General features: G+C 46.6%; 2 protein-coding genes across 2 annotated transcripts; one reads left to right on the forward strand and one right to left on the reverse strand.

Moving 5' to 3' along the window:
- The first annotated feature begins 1,233 nt into the window (after nucleotides 1-1,233).
- LOC123447613 (probable apyrase 3) lies at nucleotides 1,234-4,467 on the forward strand. The gene is made up of 6 exons (XM_045124221.1): nucleotides 1,234-1,552; nucleotides 1,757-1,885; nucleotides 1,996-2,052; nucleotides 2,362-2,454; nucleotides 2,697-2,902; nucleotides 3,684-4,467. Exons 1-6 carry the CDS (start codon nucleotides 1,283-1,285, stop codon nucleotides 4,321-4,323), a joined length of 1,395 nt encoding a protein of 464 aa, XP_044980156.1. The 5' UTR covers nucleotides 1,234-1,282; the 3' UTR covers nucleotides 4,324-4,467.
- Nucleotides 4,468-5,652: 1,185 nt separating this feature from the next.
- LOC123447614 lies at nucleotides 5,653-21,078 on the reverse strand. Its single transcript, XM_045124222.1, has 7 exons — nucleotides 20,790-21,078; nucleotides 20,288-20,366; nucleotides 20,087-20,176; nucleotides 16,196-16,890; nucleotides 15,202-15,286; nucleotides 15,017-15,079; nucleotides 5,653-6,179 (listed from the first exon to the last, which is right to left on the reverse strand). Exons 1-7 carry the CDS (start codon nucleotides 20,984-20,986, stop codon nucleotides 5,835-5,837), a joined length of 1,554 nt encoding a protein of 517 aa, XP_044980157.1. The 5' UTR covers nucleotides 20,987-21,078; the 3' UTR covers nucleotides 5,653-5,834.
- Between the last annotated feature and the right edge of the window lie 4,431 nt (nucleotides 21,079-25,509).

A 25,509-nucleotide genomic window follows, 5' to 3' on the forward strand; every position in this document is an offset into this window, starting at 1 on the left:
GAAGTTATCTTGAAACCATTAGTGTGAATCTCAAATTGCTAAATATGACACCTTGAAGATAATCTCCAAAATGGAGTAGATCTCTCAGCACTAGGGAGTATAATCTGATGAAATCAGTAGATACTCACTCGTAATGCCTTATGTAATGACTTAGAAAATATGTGAAAGAGCACTTTGTAAAGCAATCATAATGTCGAAGACAAAATGTAGGCTTTACCAGTAGTCATCAATAATCTGCGTAGGCAGGAGATCCATCAGATACTGACAAACGACACTACTCTGCCGAGTTACGAATTACAGTCGAGTCCAAGTTCGGATCAAACTCGGCAGACAGAAATACGTCGAATGCCCGACAGAATGCACTCGGTAAAAAATTGGAACTCTGCCGAGCACAATATAGACGCAAGCGCTCATATACACGTGCATATACTCATTTATATGAACTTCCCCTATAAGAATCTTCAAGAGATTGAGCCGGCATATCATCTGGAAATTTACGAAATCACCATAGGCATCTCGTCATCGACGGAAACGTGTCCTCCCATTGAATATGCATCACCGAAAATCCCGAAACAAATTCAATAATAAATGCAAACATCAGGATTTAAACCCTGCTAAACCGGAGATAGCACAATCCCTCTAACCATCCAGCCACAGGTTGGTTTGTGATATGTCAAACTTTTGAATACCCGAATAGAGTAACATGATCCACGTGCATGCCACGAAACAAAGGAGGAACGAAGTAGACGTGCGAATTGATGGAGACTAAAATTTTAAAACCGTCGTGTGGGTGTATGATCTAATTTTCTATGCGTGCATGGCATATCATTGCCCGATGATGAGTGGAATCCACCGTCTGTGTGGGCTTTTCTCCACAAGTGTGGCCACACGTGAGTCGCCCACCTTTTCTAATCCTTTTGCTGCTGTCGTTTGATGTTATGGAAACGTTATTGCATGTCTGTCCAGCAGACAGAAGACACTAATCAAACAACAAAAAATAACATGAGCGAGATTCATTCATTTTTGCTCTGTATGTAGATTCATTTATTTTATTTTATATGTAGTTCATGTTAAAATCTTTATAAAAAGTTATATTTAGAAAGCGAGAAAAAGAGAACAGATACTACCAGGGACAAGATTGCGCAGACGAGAATAAGTAGGGTGCTGATCGAAAACATCAATCCCCTCTCGGGCTCTTTAAATCCCATTCTCACTTACAACTGGACTCAGCAGTGAGTGAGTCCTCACCAGTGGCCAGCAGCTGGTTAGCTCTCTCTGTCCAATGGCACGCGTCGTCGGCGCGCCGCCGCTCCTCCTCCTCCTCTCCCTCCTCGCATTATCGTCTGTGGCCTTTGCCGGCATGGGGTTCGGCCGCAAGGGCAGTATAATGGAGGAGGCTGAGCCAGCGGATGCGGATGTGCAGCTGCCGGGGGTGGGCAAGTACGCTGTCATCTTCGACGCCGGCAGCACGGGCACGCGCGTGCACGTCTTCAAGTTCGACAACAGGATGGATCTCCTTCAGATCGGTGACCAGATCGAGGTGTTCGCCAAGGTATATATATATACATACACATGCAAAACTCACACAAACATTTCATATTTACTCCCTCCACTGATCATCGGGCAATGATATGCCAACTAAATATAAGTCCTTTTAAGATTTCACTATGAACTGCATATGTCGCTACACATGCGCATGCATGGAGCCGGTATATATCATCGATGCCAATGTTAATTTTATTGGTACTTGCTGCAGGTGTCCCCCGGGCTGAGCTCATACTCTGGGCGGCCACTGGAAGCTGCTAAGTCCATGATACCACTGCTCGACAAGGCAAAGAGCATCGTGCCTTGGTGGCAAATGAACAGAACTCCGCTTAAACTAGGGGTAATATATACCTAAGTTTGATTGAAAATGAAATTTAATCTTTGAAAAACGAAAATTCTTATTTATTTACTCCATATGGTAGTTTATACACTGACCATGATATTAAGCAGGCCACTGCTGGGCTGAGACTTATCGGAGATAAGCAATCGGAGCAGATCCTTGAAGCGGTAATTGTCACTTTTGCTACTCCCTCCGTCCTGTAATGTAAGACGTTCCTTAACAAGGAAAAAATAGTGCCGGCCTTACAATACACTATAAGCTTGTTATATCGTGCTATTAGCGATACTTTATACACAATTTTTTTTACGGTGCTTTATACGCAAATTCATTTAGCGAGACAATTCTCAAAAGGCTATACCAGGTAATGTTTTCTAGTGTTAATTAGTGATATACATAGTACATACATAATAAATATAGTAATCCAAATAATAATTACATGTTCGTTTTGGTCAATCATTTTTGGTACGATATTGCAGGTCAGGGATATTGTCCACACCAAGACTAAATTCCAGTACAACCCAAAGTGGATCAATGTTCTCGAGGGATCTCAAGAAGGCTCTTACATGTGGGTATGTATATGCATGTACAATGTTTTCAGCCTTCAGGCTTATCTCGAACTATTTTGTTACTTTGGATTTTTAATAATATGGCTGCATGCATCGATTGATGCAGAGACCGGGGGCTCGTTTCCTCCTTCTCAAAAAAAAAATGTACAATGGTTTTATAACAAATTAAGAATCTACGTATGTTTGTGTTTCTGTGTTCAAAGGAAAATTTTGTTATATTTTTCTGTCTCGATATATGTATGCAGGTTGCTCTGAACTATCTGTTGGATAGATTGGGAGGAGACTACTCGAAGACGGTAGGCGTGATCGATCTTGGAGGCGGCTCCGTCCAAATGGCGTACGCCGTCTCTCCAAACGCCGCCGCAAACGCCCCGGCGGCACCTCATGGCATGGATCCTTACATCACCAAGGAGTACTTGAAGGGAAAAGACTACAACGTCTACGTCCACAGGTCCATCATCTGTCTCACCTCACCGATAAATGTTTTGACAAAATACTTAATCGATCATACTCTTAATATCTCATCATATATAAAAAGTAAATTAGGTAGACACATGAAACACGAGCATTTTTTGCTAATATTTCATTTATTAATCAAAGTTATAGCGGGGCCGTGTTGATTTGAAGGAGTACCACTATTTAAAACTTTAGTGTCGCCATAGTTTCATCATATATAAAAGGTGCACGCTAAAGGCTGATTTAGCTTCACTTTAGTGTCGCCATAGTTGACTTGAAAGAGTACCACTATTTAAAACTTTATTGATAGTGTCGCCGCTCCAGATCCGGAGTTCCCCACGCAGACGCAGGGCAGCCAAGGCCCCACCGCCACGATCTTTGGCGCCCCGGGCTTGCCCGGCGGCTTCCTCACGCGGCGGCGAGGAAGGGAGGGGGAGGGAGTGGGGCGGCTAGGGTTGGGAGGGGGAGGGAGGCAGCAGGGATACGCACACCAGGGATAATCACAAGTCTTATCTCTCCTCACCGATGAATGTTTTGACAAAATGCTTAATCAATCATACTAGTCTTAACATCTCATCATATATAAAAAGTAAATTAGGTAGACACATGAAACAGGAGCAACTTTTTGCTAATCTGTTCATTTATTAATCAAAGTTATACTGGAGCCGTGTACAACTGCACCTATAGGCCGATTTAGCTTCACTTTAGTGTGGCTATATAGCTGATTTGAAGGAGTACCACTATTTTTCATATTCAACTTTTTATTGATTTTGCAGTTACCTGTACTACGGCAGCATGGCTGCTCGCGTGGAGATCCTCAAGGCCAAGTCCGGGCCGTTCAGCTCGTGCATGCTGCGCGGATCCACCGGCAACTACACCTACAACGGCGAGGCCTACGACGCGTCGGCGTCGCCGGAAGGCGCCGTGTACAGGAAGTGCAGGAAGGAGGTGGCCAGGGCACTGAAGATAGACGCGCCGTGCGAGGCCAAGAACTGCACCTTCGGCGGCGTGTGGGGCGGCGGCGGCGGCGCCGGGCAGGCCACGCTGTACGCGGCCTCCTCCTTCTACGCCATGGCCTCCCAGGTCGGCTGGGTGAAGAAGGGCACCCCGAGCGCCAGGTCCAGCCCGGCGGCGTTCAGGGCGGCGGCCAAGAAGATGTGCCCGCTGAGCCTGGAGGAGGCCAAGGCGGCGTATCCCGGGGTGCGCGACACGCCGTACGTGTGCATGGACCTGGTGTACCAGTACACGCTGCTCGCCTACGGGTTCGGGCTGGCGCGGTCGAGGGAGATCACGCTGGTGGAGAAGGTGAAGCACGGGGAGTACTTCATGGAAGCCAAGTGGCCGCTCGGCGAGGCTATCGAGGCCGTAGCGCCCAAGAAGCGCCTCCACCAAGATCCGGCGCTCAATGTTGCATGATCAACTGCATGTGATGATCGATTCATTAGTGCCGCGGATCAAAGCAGCATGGTTTAGCTTCTATATAGGCCTTGTGTCTTTGCAGAATAACGAGTGATAAGAAACCGCAGGAGATTAATTGGGGTCGATTTGAGATTCGTGTTTTCTTTTTCGTTGCAATTTATTTTGTTGCATAATGTTTGGTTTGTTGTGGTCTTGCATCTACATTAACGGATGGTGCACCATTAGCATAGCTCGTTCCTGCCTCCGGAACTCTACACTATTGAAGCAACCTTGTTGAAACTCATGAGCTCAATGAAGAAGCGGACGGAAAGTTGTTGATGTTGACCAGAAGACACCATCCACTGCAATCTGCAAAGGTTGCTATCCTGGAGAAGGTGACACCATAAGTTCACCGAATGACTTTTATCTGATTAAGCTTCATCGTGCATTATGGGTAGTCATGGCATGTTTCTGTCAGATGCACATCATGATCATGTAGGATGAGCATTTGCTAAGCACACCCTGTGAACTATGACTATGTTAGAGAGCTTATCGAGCTCCCGCAATGAGAACCAATTGAATTTAGAAAAAATAAATCAAAATGTATCAGGAAATTTGTGACAGAGAAGCACATCAACAATTTCTAAATGATCTGGCGGAACATGTGGGGATGAACCATGCAAACCGGTAGAAGCCTGAAGTTAACCGATTTGCATGAAGATCACTAGGTTTGTTTGAACCCCGTTTGAAATGTATGCGGATACAGAAGGTTGGATGGCCGGCTTCCGTATCACTGTCCACGGACACATACAGACGCGCCCGGGATGGATATTGTCTTTATTTTGGGGGTCAGCGCTCGAGATGCCCAAAAATAAGTACCTGAAAAATAGGGGGGGAAATGGAACAGCGCGATAGTACACAAACAAACATTGTTCCATGCGCACCCACATGAGTAGATTCAAAACAACAATAAAAAATTCCAAAAGATCTTAGTTTTGGGGAGTTCAAATTTGGTTGACCATTCTACTCACATTTGAATTTTCACAAAGAAATGACACCCGTGGTACTCTTAGTGAAGAAAGTACAATCAGAACAAAACAAATACAATTGGGACCATACTATTCATGAAACAATGTTTTTTAATACTGTTTTATTTTGTCATTATTGCCCTGGATAGCGCGAAATTCTCTTCTTGGTGAAACTTCATACACGAGTACACCAGTCGCATATGTTACCAAAAAAATCATATTTTTCGTGCATTTGTTTTTAATTTACTATTTATAAGGGTGTGTGTGGAACCATGTTAACCAAAGTCCTGTCTAACAAGAGTGTTCCTACAAAAATAAGTAAGAAGTGCCACATATTTCTAATAGTTTGAAACACCATTAGTGTTTGCTCCAGCTAACTAGCTAGCTACCATTTACTAGACAAAAGATGAGGTCAAACCAGAGTCCTCGGAGATTAATATGTTGTAGAGTATGGTAAGCAGTTCACCGAGTGGCACAGGACAAATCATTCACCAGATTTCATCAGAAGGGGCATGGGGGTAGGCTGGGTAGCGTAGGAAAGAGTTGATGGCAATACAGTTCCATGAATCCAACCAAATCCTCCGTTGTCGCCTTGTCTTCTTCAGCCATCTTCTTCATCTGCTCCTTCATCGACATCAACCTAACGTTAGCCAATGCCACATGTGCAGTCATCAATCTTTCCATCTCAGTAAAATGACAGTCAAGTAGTGCACGCAGTTCTGCATCCCGAAGATCCGTGTCTACACTTAGCTCTTCTAAGTGAGAAGTCATTTTTGCATACACCGTACAGTCTTCTATCGATGCCCCAATCTCAGCAAACTTAGATTCATAATACGCATGTACTTCCTGCACATGCAAGTTAATTTAGGCAAAAGAAGAACTTGTGAGATATTATCAACATATCCAGCAAAAAGAACCTATCTGACACATTTCAACTGAGCATAGCAATTGAATTCTTTATGTTCCATCAGCAATGGATCGAAGATGAGGCAGTTTACAGGACATAGGTAGGTTGAGTGGTTTCAGAATGGGGATGCAACATAACAGAAGAAGTCCCCACAATGATAGTTTCCATCACTACGAATTGAAACATAATGGGCTTAATATCTAGAAAAATAAATGAAAATTTTATGTCAATGCGGCTAGTCGCTCCTGCAATTCTGCTTATGGCACTGCTTTTGTCTAATTATCAAAATACCATTACTCCTTTGAAACTACATGCATCTTTGCCACTAACATCTCAATCTCATCTTGGCCATTATCTTGCATTTCATTTACCTGACGCGGCGGCACGGCCGCAGGAACTCCTTCGGATCGGCACCAGAGGCTCGGCTCCAGAGTCAAGCGCTCATCTTGGCGATACGCACCAATCTGGAGACACGCACCGCGCCGCCACCGGACCCCCTCTCCCCCCCTCCCACTTCGCCGCTGCCGGAGGGGACGCCGGCGAAGCCGCGCGCGCCGCGGGGATGGCGGCGGCGGCGGGGCCCCTCGCGTCGGCCCTCGGGCTCTGACAGCGGCGCCCCGCATCGGCGGTTGTGGGATCCGATGTGATCTCGCCAGTCGGCGGCGGTAGAGGGCGGATCCGGGGCTCCATGGCCGGATCTGGCGGGGCACTCGGCCCTGGTGGTAGGGAGAGGCAGCCGGGTGCGGCTGCGCTGGTCGGCTGGGCACGAGCAGTGTCCAGGGCGCGCGGTGCGGTGGCCTTGGCTGGGGGTCGTGATGGTGTGTGGCGGCCATGCTCAGCGGTCGGTGGCGGTGGATATCCAGCGTAGCTTCGGGAGAAATCCTTGCTCCGGTCTTCATCAGAGTCGCGACGGCGACGCCCGCGGTTGCCGCTATCTTTCTTGGAAGTGTCGTTGTGGAGGTGTGTTGTTCCCCTGCGTCGGCCGCTGCCCGCACCGCCAGATGCGCCCCCAGAACCTGATTTGTGGGCCTCTCTCCTGCGGATTCTTGGCGGTGCCGGCGTGGTTGCCGGGGCCCTTCCTGCGGGTGAAGCCGGTGGAGGAGATTCGGATTGGGGGAAACCCCTTGGTTGGCCTAGGCCGGCCGCGCCGACGACGACGCTCAAGGGCGCCGTTATTCTTTTTGGAGACGTCGGTATACATCTGCTCCTCTGCTCCCCTTCCTTGCCTCTCGGGTGAAAGCCCTAACTCCGGTGGGCGGCGGCAGCGTCCTTGACGTCGTGACCTTCCTGAAGGCGTCGCCTTGAGGGCTGAGTGGTGGTGGGCACTGTGTGGGTCCTGAACGGTTGCTGGTGGTGGGCACTGCTTTGGGGGAAACCCTAGGATCTGGTCTTCCAAATCGGACGATGGCGGTACTGCGGTGCCGTTTCTCTCTTGGGAGCATCGTTTGTGGAGCAGCGCTGGCATACTAAGGCAGGAGGTGGAGCGGCTTCGTCTTGCACAGAATTTTGGTGGAGCTGTCAAGTCATGCCTGGCCGACAGGTGCTACACTGAGTCATGTCTGGTTGGCAGGTGCTACGCACGACAGTTCTCCCGGAGTCTTCGCATCTGGACGGATGAGCGCAGGGCGGTGGCGCCGTTGGGCGCCGTGGTGGCGTCGATGGATGATTGGACTGACAAGGATGATGCGGATCTCTTTCCTGAAGATGGGTCAGTGGTTCGAGGATGATGGCGGCTGGTAAAACGTGTGCGTGAGGTGTGCGTTTTAGGTGTGCTGCACCGGCTGTTGTTCCCGATAAGTTATGTGGATGGATTGGAAACAACACCGGTCTTAGATATGTGGAGTGAGAGCACTCCACATTATCGAGTTTGTAGGTGTGAGTGGTGGCTTTGGGTGGATTGATGTATATTCTTGTTAGACCTTTGTGGAATAATTAATAAGATGGCTGCATGCATCGATTGATGCAGAGGCCGGGGGTTTAACCTCCTTCTCTAAAAAAAAACTTAGCCCAAGACCATGGACTACACGTCCTAGCACAACTTCTAATGCACTAGTGACTACAAACTCAAGATTATACCTGACAATCTCTCCCTAATCTTGACCTTATCTTCCGTGCTTCTCCGATCTTGGCTCTTTGATGATCTACTTCATGTCGACAAGTCAAATTGATAGACTTCATTGATCGCAACAATTTCTCCCCAATTTCAACTTGCAAATTTACGGATCACCTCAAATATGTCTTGGACTACCCAGCCTCGCTAGTAACATGTGGAATACACCATCCGGTGGACTACACCATCCACCCTAGCGAGATACATGCCGGCTCCTTGTTGATCATACTACCCCGTGCATTACACCATGCACTACAGCCTCATGTAGAGACATGGCCTCATTGAAGAGATTCACCTTCACTTGTTTACCGTCCCCACATACTTGAAGTTGATCCTCCCGTCGAGACACATAGACGACCTGAGCTTCATCTTCAACACCTCCTCACAGAGACGAGCAATTGGACATGACGACCACGAGGATCGATAGACGGTACTAACCCGCGGACTGCTTAACTCCCTCGGACAACTCAACCGAACGTGCGAACTCGCATGGCTATTTGACTCCAACTCCCTTGGATGATGACCTTGAGGGCTTCTTGGCACCGCACCTCGGCACCACCGCTCCCGCCAACGATCTTTTTCCACCACCTTCTCGACGACAGCCCGCCATCTCTCATTGTCGCTTCGCCGAACGATGATCTCCTAGACCTCCACATCCGTCGCTCCACAAACGACTATTGCCCGTTCCTCCTCGCGGTTGCACCACATAACGACCATATCGCCCGCCCCGAGGCACTAGTCGGGTTGCCTCCCTGAGGCAAGCGCAACTTCACCTCGACCTTGCTCTAGATACCAATTGTTGGAACTCTGCCCACGGATCGATCACATCACAGTACGAAGAACAGGCACACAAAAACTTTGTAGCCAAAGGCCCTTGCCATGCCCTAAATTTTTCCTCTTTATTTTCAATTTTCTCGCATCGGTGTTACAAAATCCACAGGACCTCACGTGTATATATATGCACGCAGCCTTGACCAACATGACACAAGTCCTACACGGACTCTAACTAGCCAAACTAACCTCGGACACCTACTAACCTGTTCGTACAAGGACTAGTACCCATACATGACTCAGGACTCTTAGAACTATCTAAACTAGACACGTACTTAGCCCAAGACTATGGACTACACGTCCTAACACAACTTGTACATGCACTGGTGACTACAAACTCAAGATTATACCTAACACTTTTCTCCCTGGCCACACATTTCGACATTGAAACCGCCCCTTCCTGATCCTTTTTTTCATTGCCACTCCGCCTCCTTCCCCCGGCTGCCCCTTCCCTAGAGCTGCTGCACGGACGTGCCCTCATGAAGTCCACCATGGCCATGTGTGCCGTCCGGCTGAAAGAGATCAACACGAGGAGCTACAGCCAGCACAAAAAGAAGCTATAACCAGGTGCTGCACCCCCCGGTGCGCCGTCACCGCTGATGCTCGAACCGAAGCAGCGTCCAGCAAATCATCGGCATGTGTGTTACAACGGAAGCCATCACTTATTTTTTATGCTTCAACAGGCCGTTGAAAAAGTTGCAACCAGCCATCGAAAAGTGTGACGACGGCGTGATGCTGGAACCAGTGGTGTTTTTTTGCTGCCGGTGGCCGTAATGTTTTTGCTGGAACTGATGAGGTGCTTAGCTCGGACCGGTGCTAGTTTGTGCTGTGACGGCGGTGTTTTTTGCTGAAATTGTTGATTCGTTTTGCTGGAATCAATGTTTTGTTCTGCTGGAACCAGCAAATGGGATGATGGGATCCTGGGATGGTCGTTTTTGTTGTGACCGGCAGTGGTTCTTGCTGTGACCAGCTGTGTTTTTTTGCTGGAACGAACATTTCTTTTTGCTAGAACCATCAAATGGGGTGATCGTAAGCTGGTGGTGGCACGCACGGCGAGCTTCAACCAGTGATGCCCAGCTGGGACCATCGATGGATGGTGCTTCGACGACGACGGCGGGAGGATGGAGTAGCACACACAATTGCTGCAACAGCCGGCGGTAGGCGCTACATCAATGCAACAATTTGTGTTGTGATGGACTCCTGTGACAAGCTTCAAACGGCAACAGCGGCGACCGCGAGCTGCAACTGGCGGCGGCAGGCCAGGAGCAGCACAACGCTGGCACTGCCGAGGAGAAAGGCGATGAACACGGTCGACCCAACCACGATGAAGGAGATGATCAAGGTAAATCCAATGGTTGCAGCAGGGGGGCGACACTCAAATCAAATGGTCGTGCGGCGACCGGCCGAAATTCGGCAGATCGACCGGCGCCTAGCGTCAACCGATATATAAAGCACAAACCAAAGTACATGGCCGAAGGATACAAGGTAACAAAGGAGGCCCTCATACAAAGCAAATCCTGAGATAACCGGACAACACAACACAGACGCACGCGACTACATTGCTAAGAACTAACACAGGAAGGCCAGATAGAAAGACATGATACGTCCTAGACAACCTAAGCTCCAAGAAAACGCCCTCACGAGTGGAAATGGCACAAAGTGTCGCCATCACAAGGCACCCAGGACACCGACGACAAGCACAAACCTCTAGATCGATATCTGGACGTCACTACACCTTGAGGCATAGCCACTGCCAGGATGTCCGCCGGAGAGAGAAACATGCGAGCAACCACCCAGGGAAGCCGACCCGACATTCAAGACTTGAGGCTCTACCAACCGTCCACATCCCAGGACACCAACCACGGTATGAAGAGCAAAAGTTTCCTCCTTTCACTCCTTGCCATGCATCAGCAACCAAGTCGACATACATGCCTCCACGATAGGAAGCATCAACGTTTGCTGCTCCACCCAATCCCGGTGGATCGTGGAAGGCGCTCCCCAATTACTCTCGACGGACGATGTCGAGCAACTCATGGCTATCGGCACCGATCCATACGACAACATAGTGCCACCAGGAGACCTCGCGTCTCCCAAGGGATCCTGCATGCCATAATGTCGAGGCAACCTACCTGAGCACGCCGGATGAAAACATCACCTTGTCACCACAACATACGTCCGCAGACCGATATCACCCGTTGCACTGATCCTGACGCCACACACCTGATCCTGACGCCACACACCTGCCCGCACACGCGCCAAGACGCCGCCGTCCACGTGGACTTGAAGGTTCACGCGTACGTGCAACTAATTCTGGAGAACCTGGATCGCCAGAAAACAGGAGTTTGGCAACTCCACAAGATGAAAATTCCTCGTCTTCGACAGAACAGGAGACAAGGGAACGTCCGCCGACACCAGTTCGTCTTCGACCAGTGGTGGATTTATATCCGGAGGAAGCACTTCGTACTATTAATCCTGTCAAAGTTATAAGAAGAGGACGACAATGTTTGCTTAGCGTCGAGGAACCTACAAAATTTGAAGAAGCAAATACTGAAGAGTGTTGGCGTCGTGCTATGGATGAAGAGTTGGGATCAATACGAGACAACAAAGTATGGGAGCTCGCTGATCTTCCCAACGGTCACAAATCCATAGGGCTCAAGTGGGTGTACAAAGTCAAGAAGGATGCCGAAGGAAACTTGGTCAAGCATAAAGCTCGGCTCGTAGCTAAAGGATTCGTGCAAGAGCAAGGTGTGGACTTCGAGGAAGTGTTCGCTCCAGTCACAAGGATGGAATCGGTGAGGCTAGTTATAGCTCTCGCGGTTCAAGAATCTTGGAGGCTACATCACATGGATGTAAAATCCGCGTTTTTGAACGGGGAGTTGGAAGAAGAAGTATACGTGAAGCAACCACCGGGGTACATCAAAGAAGGAGAAGAACACAAGGTGTTGAAGCTACACAAGGCATTGTACGGGCTACATCAAGCTCCTCGGGCATGGAACATCAAGCTTCACCGTACATTAATTTCTCTTGGTTTTGAGAAAAGTCTACTCGAACATGCTATGTACAAGCGAGGTAAAGGCAAGGATCGTCTCTTAATGGGCATCTATGTTGATGATCTCTTGATAACTGGAGCAGACGAAGAGGAGATTGCAAGATTCAAGCTACAAATGAAGGAGCTATTCAAGATGAGTGATCTAGGTTTCTTGACATACTACCTCGGGATCGAGGTACAACAAAAGCCGAATGGGATCACACTATGTCAAGAGGCATATGCAAAGAAGATACTTCAAAGTTGTAGCATGAAGGATTGCAAACCAACTTATGCTCCAATGGAGCCTCGGCTTAAACTTAGCAAAAGGAGTGAAGCCCCTGCGGTTGATGCAACGGATTATAGAAGTGTGGTCGGAAGCCTAAGGTATCTTGTGAATACACGACCGGACTTGGCCTATTCCGTTGGCATAGTGAGTCGCTTCATGGAAGCACCCACGACTGAACATTGAGCGGCTGTCAAACATATACTCAGGTACATCAAAGGGACAACAAACTTCGGTTGTGTCTATTTGAGAGAGAAAAAGAAGGAGATGGTGGAGCTACTTGGCTACAGTGATAGCGACCTGGCAGGAGATGTGGATGACCGTAAAAGTACCTCGGGTCTGGCATATTTCTTGGGAAGGAGCATAGTAACTTGGCTATCACAAAAGCAGAAGGTGGTCGCATTATCGTCCTGCGAAGCAGAGTATATAGCAACTGCAACCGCAGCGGGTCAAGGTGTGTGGCTAGAAAGGCTACTCGGTGACCTCACAGATAAAGAACCAGAAAGAGTGGTGCTCAATGTTGACAACAAGTATGCGATTGTCCTGTGTAAGAATCCAGTGCATCATGACAGGACCAAGCACATAGATATAAGGTATCACTACATACGACAGTGCGTGGAAGAAGGCAAGATTGAAGTCAACTATGTTTGCACCGACGACCAGCTTGCAGATATCCTGACCAAATCTTTGGGACGACAGAAGTTTACAGAGATGCGGAGAAGGATCGGTGTTCAAGCTGTGAAGTGAGGACATCGTGTTTAGGGGGTGATTGTTGGAATTAACCATGAGTCTGTGTCCGGTACAGACTGGAATCAGTCACCGAGTCGTATTGTATGATAGGCTAGATTGCTTCTTTATATACTGTTGTAGCCTACGTTGTAACACCACCAAGATCAAAGCAATAAAATCATCCAGGCTCGATACGAGCCTGTTGGCCAACTCGGCGTATGATGTTACAGCCGATAGCTAGCTAGACTTGAAAGATCCATCCACCAGGGTGCTAGCCTGCTTGTTAACTATTGCTACGTATGTCTCCAGCCTAGTTCGTCGTTCCCTCGAAAAGTACACGACAGATCGCTGTGACGTTGGGACCACTGCCAACATCCTGCATGCCATAATGCCGAGGCAACCTACCTGAGCACGCCGGATGAAAACATCACATTGTCACCACAATATACGTCCGCAGACCGATGTCACCTGTTGCACCTGATCCGGACGCCACAGATCTGCCCGCACACGCGTCAAGACGTCGTCGTCCACCTCCAAGGACACGACCAGATATGGCTCAGATCACAAGCTACCCTAGCTCCACCCGTGCTGCACCGAAGCATCATAGGCACCATGCACCCATCCTGCCCACGCAGCGCTAGATAGGAACCACAGGCCGCTCCGAGTGCCAGCGTCAAGATCTGGAAGAACAAGATCGAGTCGCCATGGCCGCCCATCACGTACCATCCAGGCAAGGTCGATGATGCCTCCACGTATGAGTGCATCACCAGCCAGGACTGCCACCGCCCTGCGACACACACCGCCGCGAGGAACACCGCCACCATTCGCCTCTCCTCGAAGACCACGAGACAGAACACGCGAGCTGCAGACACTTTCCCCACCGCTACCATGACTTTGTCGGCAAATTCTCAGGTGGCGGCTGCTAGGGTTCCTCCGTGTCGTTAGATGCGGACGAAGCTGGGAGAGCGGAGGCTTTTTCTTATCTGGATCTATTTCTCTGTTAGTGGGGCGAACAAAACAGAGCTTCTTGCTCGGGGGCGCTTAGGTGGTGGGGTTCATAACAAAAAGGCAAAATTTACAAAAGGGTCTACATTAATGGTGTTGTCCCAAAGCTTTCTGAAAGAAAAATTGAGCGGGAAACTAGACAAAGGTGGAGATCGACTGCGCTGGCGGCAAGGAAGAATGCTCCAAATTGGATATAAGTATGCAGAAAACATGAAAATAGTTGGGTCATCTTTCTCGTGTGTACTTCTCTAAAGCAATGGCCTAAAAGATATATCAGTGCCAAAAGGAAAACGCATTTTCATAAACAGCTGAAATGCAAAGGCATAGTGAAAATTGCATAGGAGATTAGTATCATTGACATAATTTTATCCTCACTATTAATGTCTAGTGTAAAAGATATGTTTACAAAATATAACTTTTGCTGTAAGACATCCAGTATTGAAAAAAACAATCTGAATACTTTACCAACTAAAAGCTATTGTTGATTGAACATACAGTTTGATCACATTTATATTGCTGTATACATGTTATAACTAACAGGTCATGTTTTCTTTAAGACATGGATTGATACAAGTAGTGTCAACATGGCAAAGTCATGTGCAACAACCGACATAGCACAAGTCTGTGGGCCAGCAGTTAATGGTTTAGAGGCAATCGGAGCTGATCCGGACTGGTGGTAGAGACAACTATTGTTTAGAGGCAATCTTATGCACGCATAATAGATGCCAAATAAAGCAATGGTCCATAATGCAACACCCTATGAGAGTACAGAAGAAAAAAGAATCGGAACCTGACAAAATGGCGCATGGAGGTCGATAGGCCTGTCTTCAAATCCTTCCCCGCATTGAGGGCACTGATTAGAAAGATAAATATGCGTGCATAAGATTAGCAATTTCGTGTGCACATTTCATGTGCCCGTGATTTGATTAGTGAACATCAGCTAATATGACATATATATTGAATAATGCATGTTACCTTTACACTCTCATTCCCAGAAAGCTGGTACTTGACCCACCTTATGAGGCACGACCAGCCGTAGACATGTCCGCAAGGAATGCAACTGCATGTGGGAGATAGGAGATGATCTAGAGCAGCCGCATTTATGTGTACATATATAAAATCTATCACCAAGAATAATAGAAGAAAAAATGGCTGATCTTATCACCAAGACACAAAATACAACAAGCACCATGAAAAGTCCAACAAAGCTCTACAAGCGGCAGCTTGCCGCCTACACTAAGTGGTTGCCTGCTGCCACCTGCCACATCCTCAGAATCTCAACCCAAACCTTCCTAAACTACATACACTGAGATCACCTAACTCAATAATGTCACGTGGATAATGAATTCATGATCTGCAATAATTCAACTAGAGGAAAGAGATTAAGCCAAAATTGCAACTAGAGCAAAGAGATTAATGTTTAATTTTATGATAGGTTATCTGTGGCCGCTAGATTAGTAAGAATCTTTCTTTCTCACCATCAACTATGATAGGTTATCTGTAGCCACTAGATTAGTAAGAATGTTTCTTTCTCACCATCAACTAGACAATTGTCTAGTTGATGGTGAGAAAGAAACATTCTTACTAATCCAACGGCTACAGGTAACATGTCATAAAATTAAACCTGAACTATTACTTAGAACAAAAGCGGTGTTCTTTTCGATTAAAAAACATATCGAAAAAGTTATGGAATATAAAAGTTGGTGCATTACTAAAAAAAATCAAAGTACATCCACCAGTAGGACTAGTTACTCTGATGGTCAACAAACCATGGCTACTGCGTATATTGTGATGTTCAGATTTCAATCCTAACATGGGGAAGATATAACCAAAGCAGGACATCACTGAAGTTATTTCCACATGGGGCTCAATTTGAGCACAAGATCATGGTTCCATGGAAGACAAGGGTCCGTTCATTAGTATGTGCCCAAAGAAAAAATAAACCGATAGTTGAAACCATCTTCCTCACCAGATGTGATGCTCTCCAGTGGAGGTCCAAGGTTCCATACAAATAGAGCAGGTTGGCCCTGCTGCTGGCTTGGTCTCGACGCATTCAACACCTTCAGCTGCAGCCTCCATATTCATACTCAGGAACATCCCATTTGCTTCTTTGTTGGAGTCATCGACATTATAGTTCACAGAGTAGCTACTGTCACCAAAGCACTTGCTGTCCACTTCCTCAACCTCTCGTCTGTATGAGCCATTGGTTACCTCACCCGAAACCAATGTGGTATGGTTTACGTCGTTGCCGATGTCACCCTGTTCATCATCTTCCATAGCAGGGTTATATGGTCCCTCTCTGACAACTATTTCGACATCTGCAATCTCCACGTCGCCCATACCCGGTGTTGGCGATGACGGGAACAAGCACGACACAGGAATCATCAGGCGAGGGCAGTTCTGCTCCAGGAACTCTATCACATCCTTCGGCACCATCTTTTCTTGTTCAGCCATCTTCTTCAATCCCTCCTTCATTAACATCAAGTTAGCCTTAGCCATTGTCACTTTTTCATTCACTGTTCCCTCTATCTGAGCCACCCGTTCTGTAAACAGTTGATGCATCTCATCACATGTAGAATCACTGGATGGTTCCTCAGCAACATTATACTCTGAATGTACCCTTATTACTGCAGCAAATATAGGCTCGTAGAACGCTCGAATTTCCTGCAGTGGCAGGTAAATTGAGCAAAAGATGAATTTGTGAGATATAACCAATATTTAAACTAAAGAAACCTCCTAACAATGATACTAGTTATCATAAAAAATCTTGATTCATGTGGAAAATATTACAGTTGATTATATGTTTAGAGCACTCTTATTCAGTGTCTGGTTACCAAATCAAAAATATGAAGTAATTTACTTTTTCATTACTACCAAGCACTAACTTGTGAGGGAGAAATATTCAAAAGCAATATCAGGCACTCCACGCATCTCAGTTTATAGGGTGTTCGCGTAGATCTAGGTCATCGATTTGACTAACTAAATATGAGTTATATGTAACCAAAAGTATATCATTGGATTCTTAAGCGGTCATAGTTTCTAACATATATTTTTCATCAAATATAATACATATTTAGCTAGTTAAATTCTCAACCTAGAATGGTGTGCATGCTTTATAAACCGATATGGAGGAAGTATAACATTGGATTCTTAAGCGGTCATAGTTTCTAACATATAAATAGCGGGCTACGGCAAATAGCGGCGAGCCTCTAAATCAGCTATAACGGGCTATAGCAGCATATTTGTACATGATACCATTTAGCGGCACCCTCCTGAAAAGGCTATAGCGAGGCTATAGCGGGCTATTTAAAACTATGAGTATAAGGATGGGTTTAGAAGGCATCCAATATGAAAAAAAAAAACTCCTTTTCCAAAAAAAAAAAAAAAAACAGAATGGTGAATAGATCAACACGTCATTTTAGGCAAACAAAAGGACAGAAGTGCTGCAACTATATGTGTTTTAAAACAGTACCAACCCCGGCTCGCCCGATTCCTAAGGCAGCACAGTCAGCGCCAGCACTGTTGGAACAATTACACGAGGCTACACGCGTGGACACGGTGGAGACGAATGAACAAGGGAGCAAGACGAACACAATGACACCGGCTGTTTTTGCGAGGCACAACTGCTTGCCTCTTTTCTAGCTTTCTTCCCTTCTTATTCCTTCTCCCATAACAACCTGAGAAATTACAGAGATAACAGCCGGACGACTCGGCTGTAACAAACTCCACGATCCTCCTATATCGTGCCATCCCACGACTTGATCGTGGCGTAAACAAACCCACGCGCTGACTGCAAGTCTCTGGCTAATACTTATGCATATATAGGATGACTCAAACGTACACACACGCGTACAGAAACATCCCGTGTGTGGCCCATGCAGACTACTAATTAATCTCTAACTACTTCCTCCGTTCCTAAATATAAGTCTTTCTAGAGGTTTCACTAATAGACTACATACGGATGTATATAGACATACTTAAGAGTATAGATTCACTCATTTTGCTCCGTACGTAGACACCCAGTGAAATACCTTAAAAGACTTATATTTAGGTACGGAGGGAGTACATATGCATGCATGAAATGAACTAATGACCTGTAACAAGATTAAAACTAACAAGCACCAGGCGCCACGGTCACCACAGCACCATTCACTTACCTAGTGCACATTGTGTTTGCCCCTCGTGCCTAACGCGCTCTATTGTACGTTGTAACTATCTGTGATATATGAAGTAATGTATTCGGAGAATTCATAATTCTTCCATATGGGTAAAGAAAGATATGCTAGCTAGTTTCCCACTAGGCATAGAAGCGAATACTTGCATTTGCTCTAACAAATTTAGTTGTATAACTATGTCCAGATGCAAGACGTGAAATCCACCCTTGCTTAGAGGGTACTGTATATATATTATATAGAAGTATTGATTAATTTTTTATTTTAAATGAAATCCACAACTCCACCAACTTGATTTTGTACCAAATAAGAAATAAATGATGTTTAGGTCGAAAGTTTTCATATATATATTCCTAATTCCAAGTGACAGACCAAGGACTGTGTGAGAACAGCAACGTAGGCCCGATTCATCTCTATCACGGATTAGGTTTCTGCTTCGAATCAAGTTAGATACATGCTACCTATATATTCCTTCTGTAAGCCGTAGGGGCCGGGATGAGTGAAAACTATTTTTAATTGCCTTGATTATGAAGACTCAAGACTGCTATCATGCATCCGTATGTGTGTTTTTCCGCCAAGGTTATTAACGTAAAAATTTGGTACCTCATGCTGATCTACTTTTGTTTGTTTCCTTACTTGTTTCAATAAGAAAGTATACTAATCAGAGTGATGTTAGGAAAAACTATTGTATCTATTGTTATAGAGACGCACAAAAACAGGGATGCAAAACATGAGAGCTTTAAGATATTTTACAGTGCTCCACCTATTAAATATGAGCAATTAATTGACAGGCCCAGTTCGCATAAAAAATGTTAAGGAAATTATCTATCCATTAATAAGTTGTACATAAAAAGCAGAGTACGTATTTACTCCCTCCTTTCCGGTTTATAGGGCTCATCTCAAAAAAATTAGATTTTCATTATATTAGGCTCATTTTGAGTCTAATTGAATTAAAGTGCTTTGAGTCCCACGCCATATTTAATTCATAGAGTTTAGAGAAAAGAGATGAGTGGCTATGCTTGCATCGTTTTTTACATCCATCATGCAAGTCCAATGAGAAGGAGGATGCTACATTTATTGCCTTGAAAATTGAATATGTAAGAAATGTTTCATTGGCTAGTTAAAACTAGTGTCATCCACTCACAATTCACCTTGGTTGATGAGATTTCAGATTTGAGTCCTATAAACCGGAAAGGAGGGAGTATCAGAATGTCCTTCCATATCGAGTAGGTGACTGATAGCATTAAAAATTTGTCGGGACTCAGGTCAAAATCACACAATTTAATGCCCAACTTCCGAACTTTGTCCAATCAGATACAAATTTTATTGTGTTCTAGATATTTAATCCTCGATAATTAACAAGATATCAAATAGCGCATACTTTTAAAGTTCATACACATTGTTTCAATTTATTTATTTTTGAAACGGATTAAACTACCAATTAAGTCGGACGATACATAAACTATCAAATTCAAAAATTGATCTATCTTAGCCTCAGCAACATCTATAGATATGTACAACGGATCAGCATAAAAAGAAGCATAATACACGATCACCACATTAGATTTCAACTTTATATATAGAGGGAGATGAATCACCTTCCTACATCTGAAGTGTGCCGCTATAAAAATAAACTCGGAACATCTATATATAGATGTACAATGGTCAATGGATGAAAGAAACAGGACCTCCGGACTGCAGCAACCCTCGAGCATGTTTTCTGGTGCATAGAGGTTGATGATAAGCTTCTCCGCAAATCCTTTGCCACACTGAGGGCACTGGTTACAAAGAACAAAACTCATGTATAAGTAGAGCAATTCGATGCAGGTATATAGTATCTTCATTTGAATATGTTCACTGAGTATATGCATAATGATCAGTCATGGTACCTTGGCACTCTCCTCGCCAGAACGATGGAGCAAATTCTCCAGACAGGATCTGCCATACACATGTCCACAAGGAATGCAACTGCATGCATGTAGTAGATACATAGGAGATGATCAGTGGTCTCTAATTCTCACTAGTCCCATAGTTCGTACTTGTGTGCGCGTGGGTGCATCTAACATGGAATAATGGGAACTATAATATGCCTAGACATAAAAGAGGGAAACCCCCACCATCAGAGCAATGTTCCCCATAAGAATAATAACACTGCACAGTGAACCGTAAAAACAGATGGGATGCAAACTTCTTCAGTATCGAATTAGCGGCGGTGTATGGCCCCAAATCCAACTCATCGCGTGCCCCCAAATCCGAATCCAATACAGACACGATATATACTGTGCTAATAGCGCCCCCAATCCCGAAGGAGACCCGTCGACATGGATGCCGGCGAAAAAGAAGAAGAGAAGTAGCAACGAGAATGCCGTGGGGGTGGAGGCCCTCGCTCACCAGATGCGATGCGGGCCGTCGCTGCTCCAGGGCACCATGCAGGCGGGGCAGATCGTGGCCTGGACCTCGCGGCCGCCGGACGCTGTTCGGTTCGCATCGGCACCTCCGACGTGTCCCGCTGCGCTGGCGCCGGCCGTGGGCGCGGCGTGCGGACGCGGCGCCTCCTCCGTGTGGAGCGACGGCGGTGGGGATGACATCGGATGGAGGCGGAGTAGAGGAGCCGACGAGGATTTTCTGGGCTTTCGAATTTGGGAGGAGGGAGCCGGGTGGGGTTGGAAGGACAAGCGTCTGCGACTCCTCACAAAGCGTACACCTCCTCCCTCCCTTCCTTCCTTCCTTCCTCAGTAAGATTTCGGCCAGATTTGGGTAGGTGGCGATCATTTAATTACTATGTAGTACTACTCGCTTCATTTCCTAATACACGTTCAATAATTTTAATGTTTCTTTAACCTTAATTTATCATAATATGATTGCAATCTAGTGGCAAAATGTCATTATTATTATTATGAAAAGGATAATATATTAATATCGTGAATATTTTAATTACACTCAGTCTCAACACCAATAAGATGTCATAGAAAGATCCAGGATTCACACAGCCCCAAAAAAGGGCAGCATTCTACGCCGGCGCGCCGGCCCAACTGTTGGGCCGGTCGAGCTCTAGCTGTCAGATTTGGCCTCCGAGTCATTAGATCCCGTCGTTGCCGCCCTCACCTATGTCGTCTTCGTACGTTTCTAACCTCCGTAGATGCAGCAGCGTGCGCTCATGGTTGCAACCCTTGTAAAAGACAATACGGTTGCAACAAAACAGAACGACGGATGTAGCAAATTTGTATAATGGTTGCAGCATTTTTTCCATCATGATTGCAACTCGTCCATGTCAACAGTTGTAGCAAAAAAAACAATACGGTTGCAACAAAACAGAATTACGGATGTAGCATTTTCCCATCATGGTTGCAACTCGTCATGCCAACGCTTGTAGCAAAGAACAAAATGGTTTGCAACAAAACAGAATTACGGATGTAGCAAATTTGTATAATGGTTGTAGCATTTTTTTCATCATGGTTGGAGCTCGCCATGCCAACGCTTGAAGCTTTTTTTTCATGTCGTTTGAAGCTTTTTGCACACCGCTTGTAGCTTTTTTTTAAATAGATGCATACGCATAGATCCGTCCATGACAGGAGGCAGCCATGGCATCTCCCGTGGCTCGGCCCGAGCACCGCGATGGTGGTTTTGCAGCAGCGCCAGCGAAGGGTATGAGGGCGTGCGGCGGCGCGTGCAGGTGGGGGGCGACAGCGGCCTGCGCAAAGGGGACGCCAGCGAAGGTACGAGGGCATGCGGCGGCGCCTGCGCAGGGGGAGGGGGCGACGGCGGCCTGCGCAAAGGGGACGCACGCGACGGCGGCGCCTGCATGGGGAGAGGGGCCGACGGCGGCCTGCGTAGAGGGGATGCGCGCGATCCGCCAGATCGGACGAACGCAGTGCATTGATACATCTCCAACGTATCTATATTTTTTAATGGTTCCATGCTATTATCTTATCAAACTTTGGATGTTTTGTATGCCTTTTATATCTTTTTGGGGACTAACTTATTAACTCTGTGCCAAGTGCGAGTTTCTGTTTTTACGTGTTTTTGACCCTTTTCATAGGAGGATTTTAAACGGTGTCCAAACGGAATAAAATTTCTGAAAATATTTGTTTCCGGAATAGAAGATACGCACGGGACTTGAGAACCAAGGCAGAGGCCACCGGGGGACCCCACAAGCCCCCTAGGCACGGCCAGGGAGGGCCGCGCCTAGCAGGTTTCTGGGCCCCCTGTGGCTCGTCTACCCTACCTCTTCCGCCTATAAATTCAGAAAAAATCCAAAACTGCGCGAGAGATCCACGAAAATACTTTTCCGCCACCGCAAGCTTCTGTCTCCGCAAGATCCCATCCGGGGAACTGTTAGCAGATCCCTGACAATGGCTAGAAAAATGCTATTCTCGATTGCTCAACAATTAGAAATTGTCTTGCAATGACCCACCAGCGCGTGGATTCGCGTTAGTTTTCGAGGGTAGAGTATTCTATTGAAAATATGCCCTAGAGGCAATAATAAAATGGTTATTATCATATTTCCTTGTTCATGATAATCGCCTATTGTTCATGCTATAATTGTATTAACAGGAAACAGTAATACATGTGTGAATAAATAGATCACAATGTGTCCCTAGCAAGCCTCTAGTTGGCTAGCTTGTTAGTCAATAGATGATCATGGTTTCCTGGTCATGGGCATTAGATGTCATTGATAACGGGATCACATCACTGGGAGAATGATGTGATGGACAAGACCCAATCCTAAGCATAGCACTAGATCGTATTGTTCGTATGCTAAAGCTTTTCTAATGTCAAGTGTCTTTTCCTTCGACCGTGAGATTATGCAACTCCCGGATACCGTAGGAGTGCTTTGGGTGTATCAAACATCACAACGTAACTGGGTGACTATAAAGGTGCACTACGGGTAGCTCCGAAAGTGTCTGTTGGGTTGGTACGAATCGAGATCGGGATTTGTCACTCCGTGTGACGGAGAGGTATCTCTGGGCCCACTCGGTAGAACATCATCATGAGCTCAATGTAACTAAGGAGTTAGTCACACGATGACATGCTACGGAACGAGTAAAGAGACTTACCGGTAACGAGATTGAACAAGGTATAGGTATACCGACGATCGAATCTCGGGCAAGTTCTATACCGACAGACAAAGGGAATTGTATACGGGATTGGTTGAATCCTTGACATCGTGGTTCATCCGATGAGATCATCCTGAAGCAAGTGGGAGCCACCATAGGTATCCAGACCCCGCTGATGGTTATTGGCCAGAGAGGTGTCTCGGTCATGTCTACCTGTCTCCCGAACCCGTAGGGTCTACACACTTATGGTTCGATGACGCTAGGGTTATAGGGAATTGTTATACGAGGTTATCGAAAGTTTTTCAGAGTCCCAGATGAGATCCCGGACATCACGAGGAGCTCCGGAATGGTCCGGAGGTAAAGATTGATATATAGGACGGATGGTTTTGGACACCAGAAGTGTTTCGGGCGTCACCGGTAACGTACCAGGACCACCGGAAAGGGTTCCGGAGGTCCACCGGGAGGGGCCACCAGCCCCAAAAGGTGACATGGGCCAAAAAGGTGGAAGGGTACCAGCCCAGAGTGGGTTGGTGCTCCTCCCACCAGGGGCCCAAGGCGCAGGGGAGAGGGAGGGGGCAAACCCTAAGCCAGGTGGGCCTAAGGCCCACCAGGGGTGTGCCACACCCCTCCTCCCCTCCTGGTCGTCACCTCCTGGCGCAGATGGGGGCTTCCGCACCCCTTGGGGGTGGGAACCCTAAGGGATGCGCCCCCTCCCTCTCCCCTATATATAGTTGAGGTTTGGGGCTGTTTTGAGACACAATTTTCTCTCTCCCTCGGCGCAACCCTGCTCTTCTTCCTCCTCGTCTCTGTCGGTGCTTGGCGAAGCCCTGCCGGGAGACCTCGTCTCTCCATCGACACCACGCCGTCGTGCTGCCGAAGATCTTCCCCAACCTCTCCCTCCTCCTTGCTGGATCAAGGTGCGGGAGACGTCACCGGGCTGCACGTGTGTTGAACGCGGAGGTGCCGTGGTTCGGCACTAGATCGGAATCACATCGCGATCTGAATCGCCGTGAGTACGACTCCATCAACCGCGTTCTAGTAACGCTTCCGCTTAGCGATCTTCAAAGGTATGAAGATGCACTCACCCCTCTCTCGTTGCTTGTCTCTCCATAGGAAGATCTGAATATGCATAGGAAATTTTTTGAATTTATGCTACGTTACCCAGTAGTGGCATCAAAGCCAGGTTTTCTATGCGTAGATTCTATGCACGAGTAGAACACAAAAGGTTGTGGGCGACGATTTGTCAATTTCTTGCCGCTACTAGTCTTATTCTTTTCCGACGGTATTGTGAGATGAAGCGGCCCGGACCGACTTTACACGTACGCTTACATGAGACTGGTTCCACCGACAGACATGCACACCGTGCATAAAGGTGGCTAGCGGGTGTCTTTCTCTCCTACTCTAGTCGGATTGGATTTGATGAAAAGGGTCCTTATGAAGGGTAAATAGCTTTGGCATATCATCGTTGTGGCTGTCATGTAGGTAAGAAGACGTTCTTGCTAGACACCCAAATCAGCCACGTAAAACTTGCAACAATAATTAGAGGACGTCTAACTTGTTTTTGCAGGGTTTGACATGTGATGTGATATGGCCAAAGTTGTGATGTTGCATGTATGATGTATGAGATGATCATGGTATTGTAATAGGTTTCACGACTTGCATGTCGATGAGTATGACAACCGGCAGGAGCCATAGGAGTTGTCTTAATTTATTGTATGAGATGCAACGCCATGTGCTTACTACTTTTACTTCATTCTAACGGTTAGCTATAGCAGTAGTAATAGTAGTAGTTGGCAGGACGACTTCACGGAGACACGATGATGGAGATCATGGTGTCACGCCGGTGATGATGATGATCATGTGATGCCTGAAGATGGAGATCGAAAGAGCAAAGATGATAATGGCCATATCATGTCACTATATGATTGCATTGTGATGTTTATCATGTTTTTCATCTTATTTCTTAGAATGACGGTAGCATAATAAGATGATCCCTCTTAAAATTTCGAGAACGTATTCCCCTAAGTGTGCACCGTTGCGAAGGATCGTTGTCT

This window comes from Hordeum vulgare, chromosome 4H (genome assembly GCF_904849725.1).
Source record: "Hordeum vulgare subsp. vulgare chromosome 4H, MorexV3_pseudomolecules_assembly, whole genome shotgun sequence".
Lineage (NCBI taxonomy): Eukaryota > Viridiplantae > Streptophyta > Magnoliopsida > Poales > Poaceae > Hordeum > Hordeum vulgare.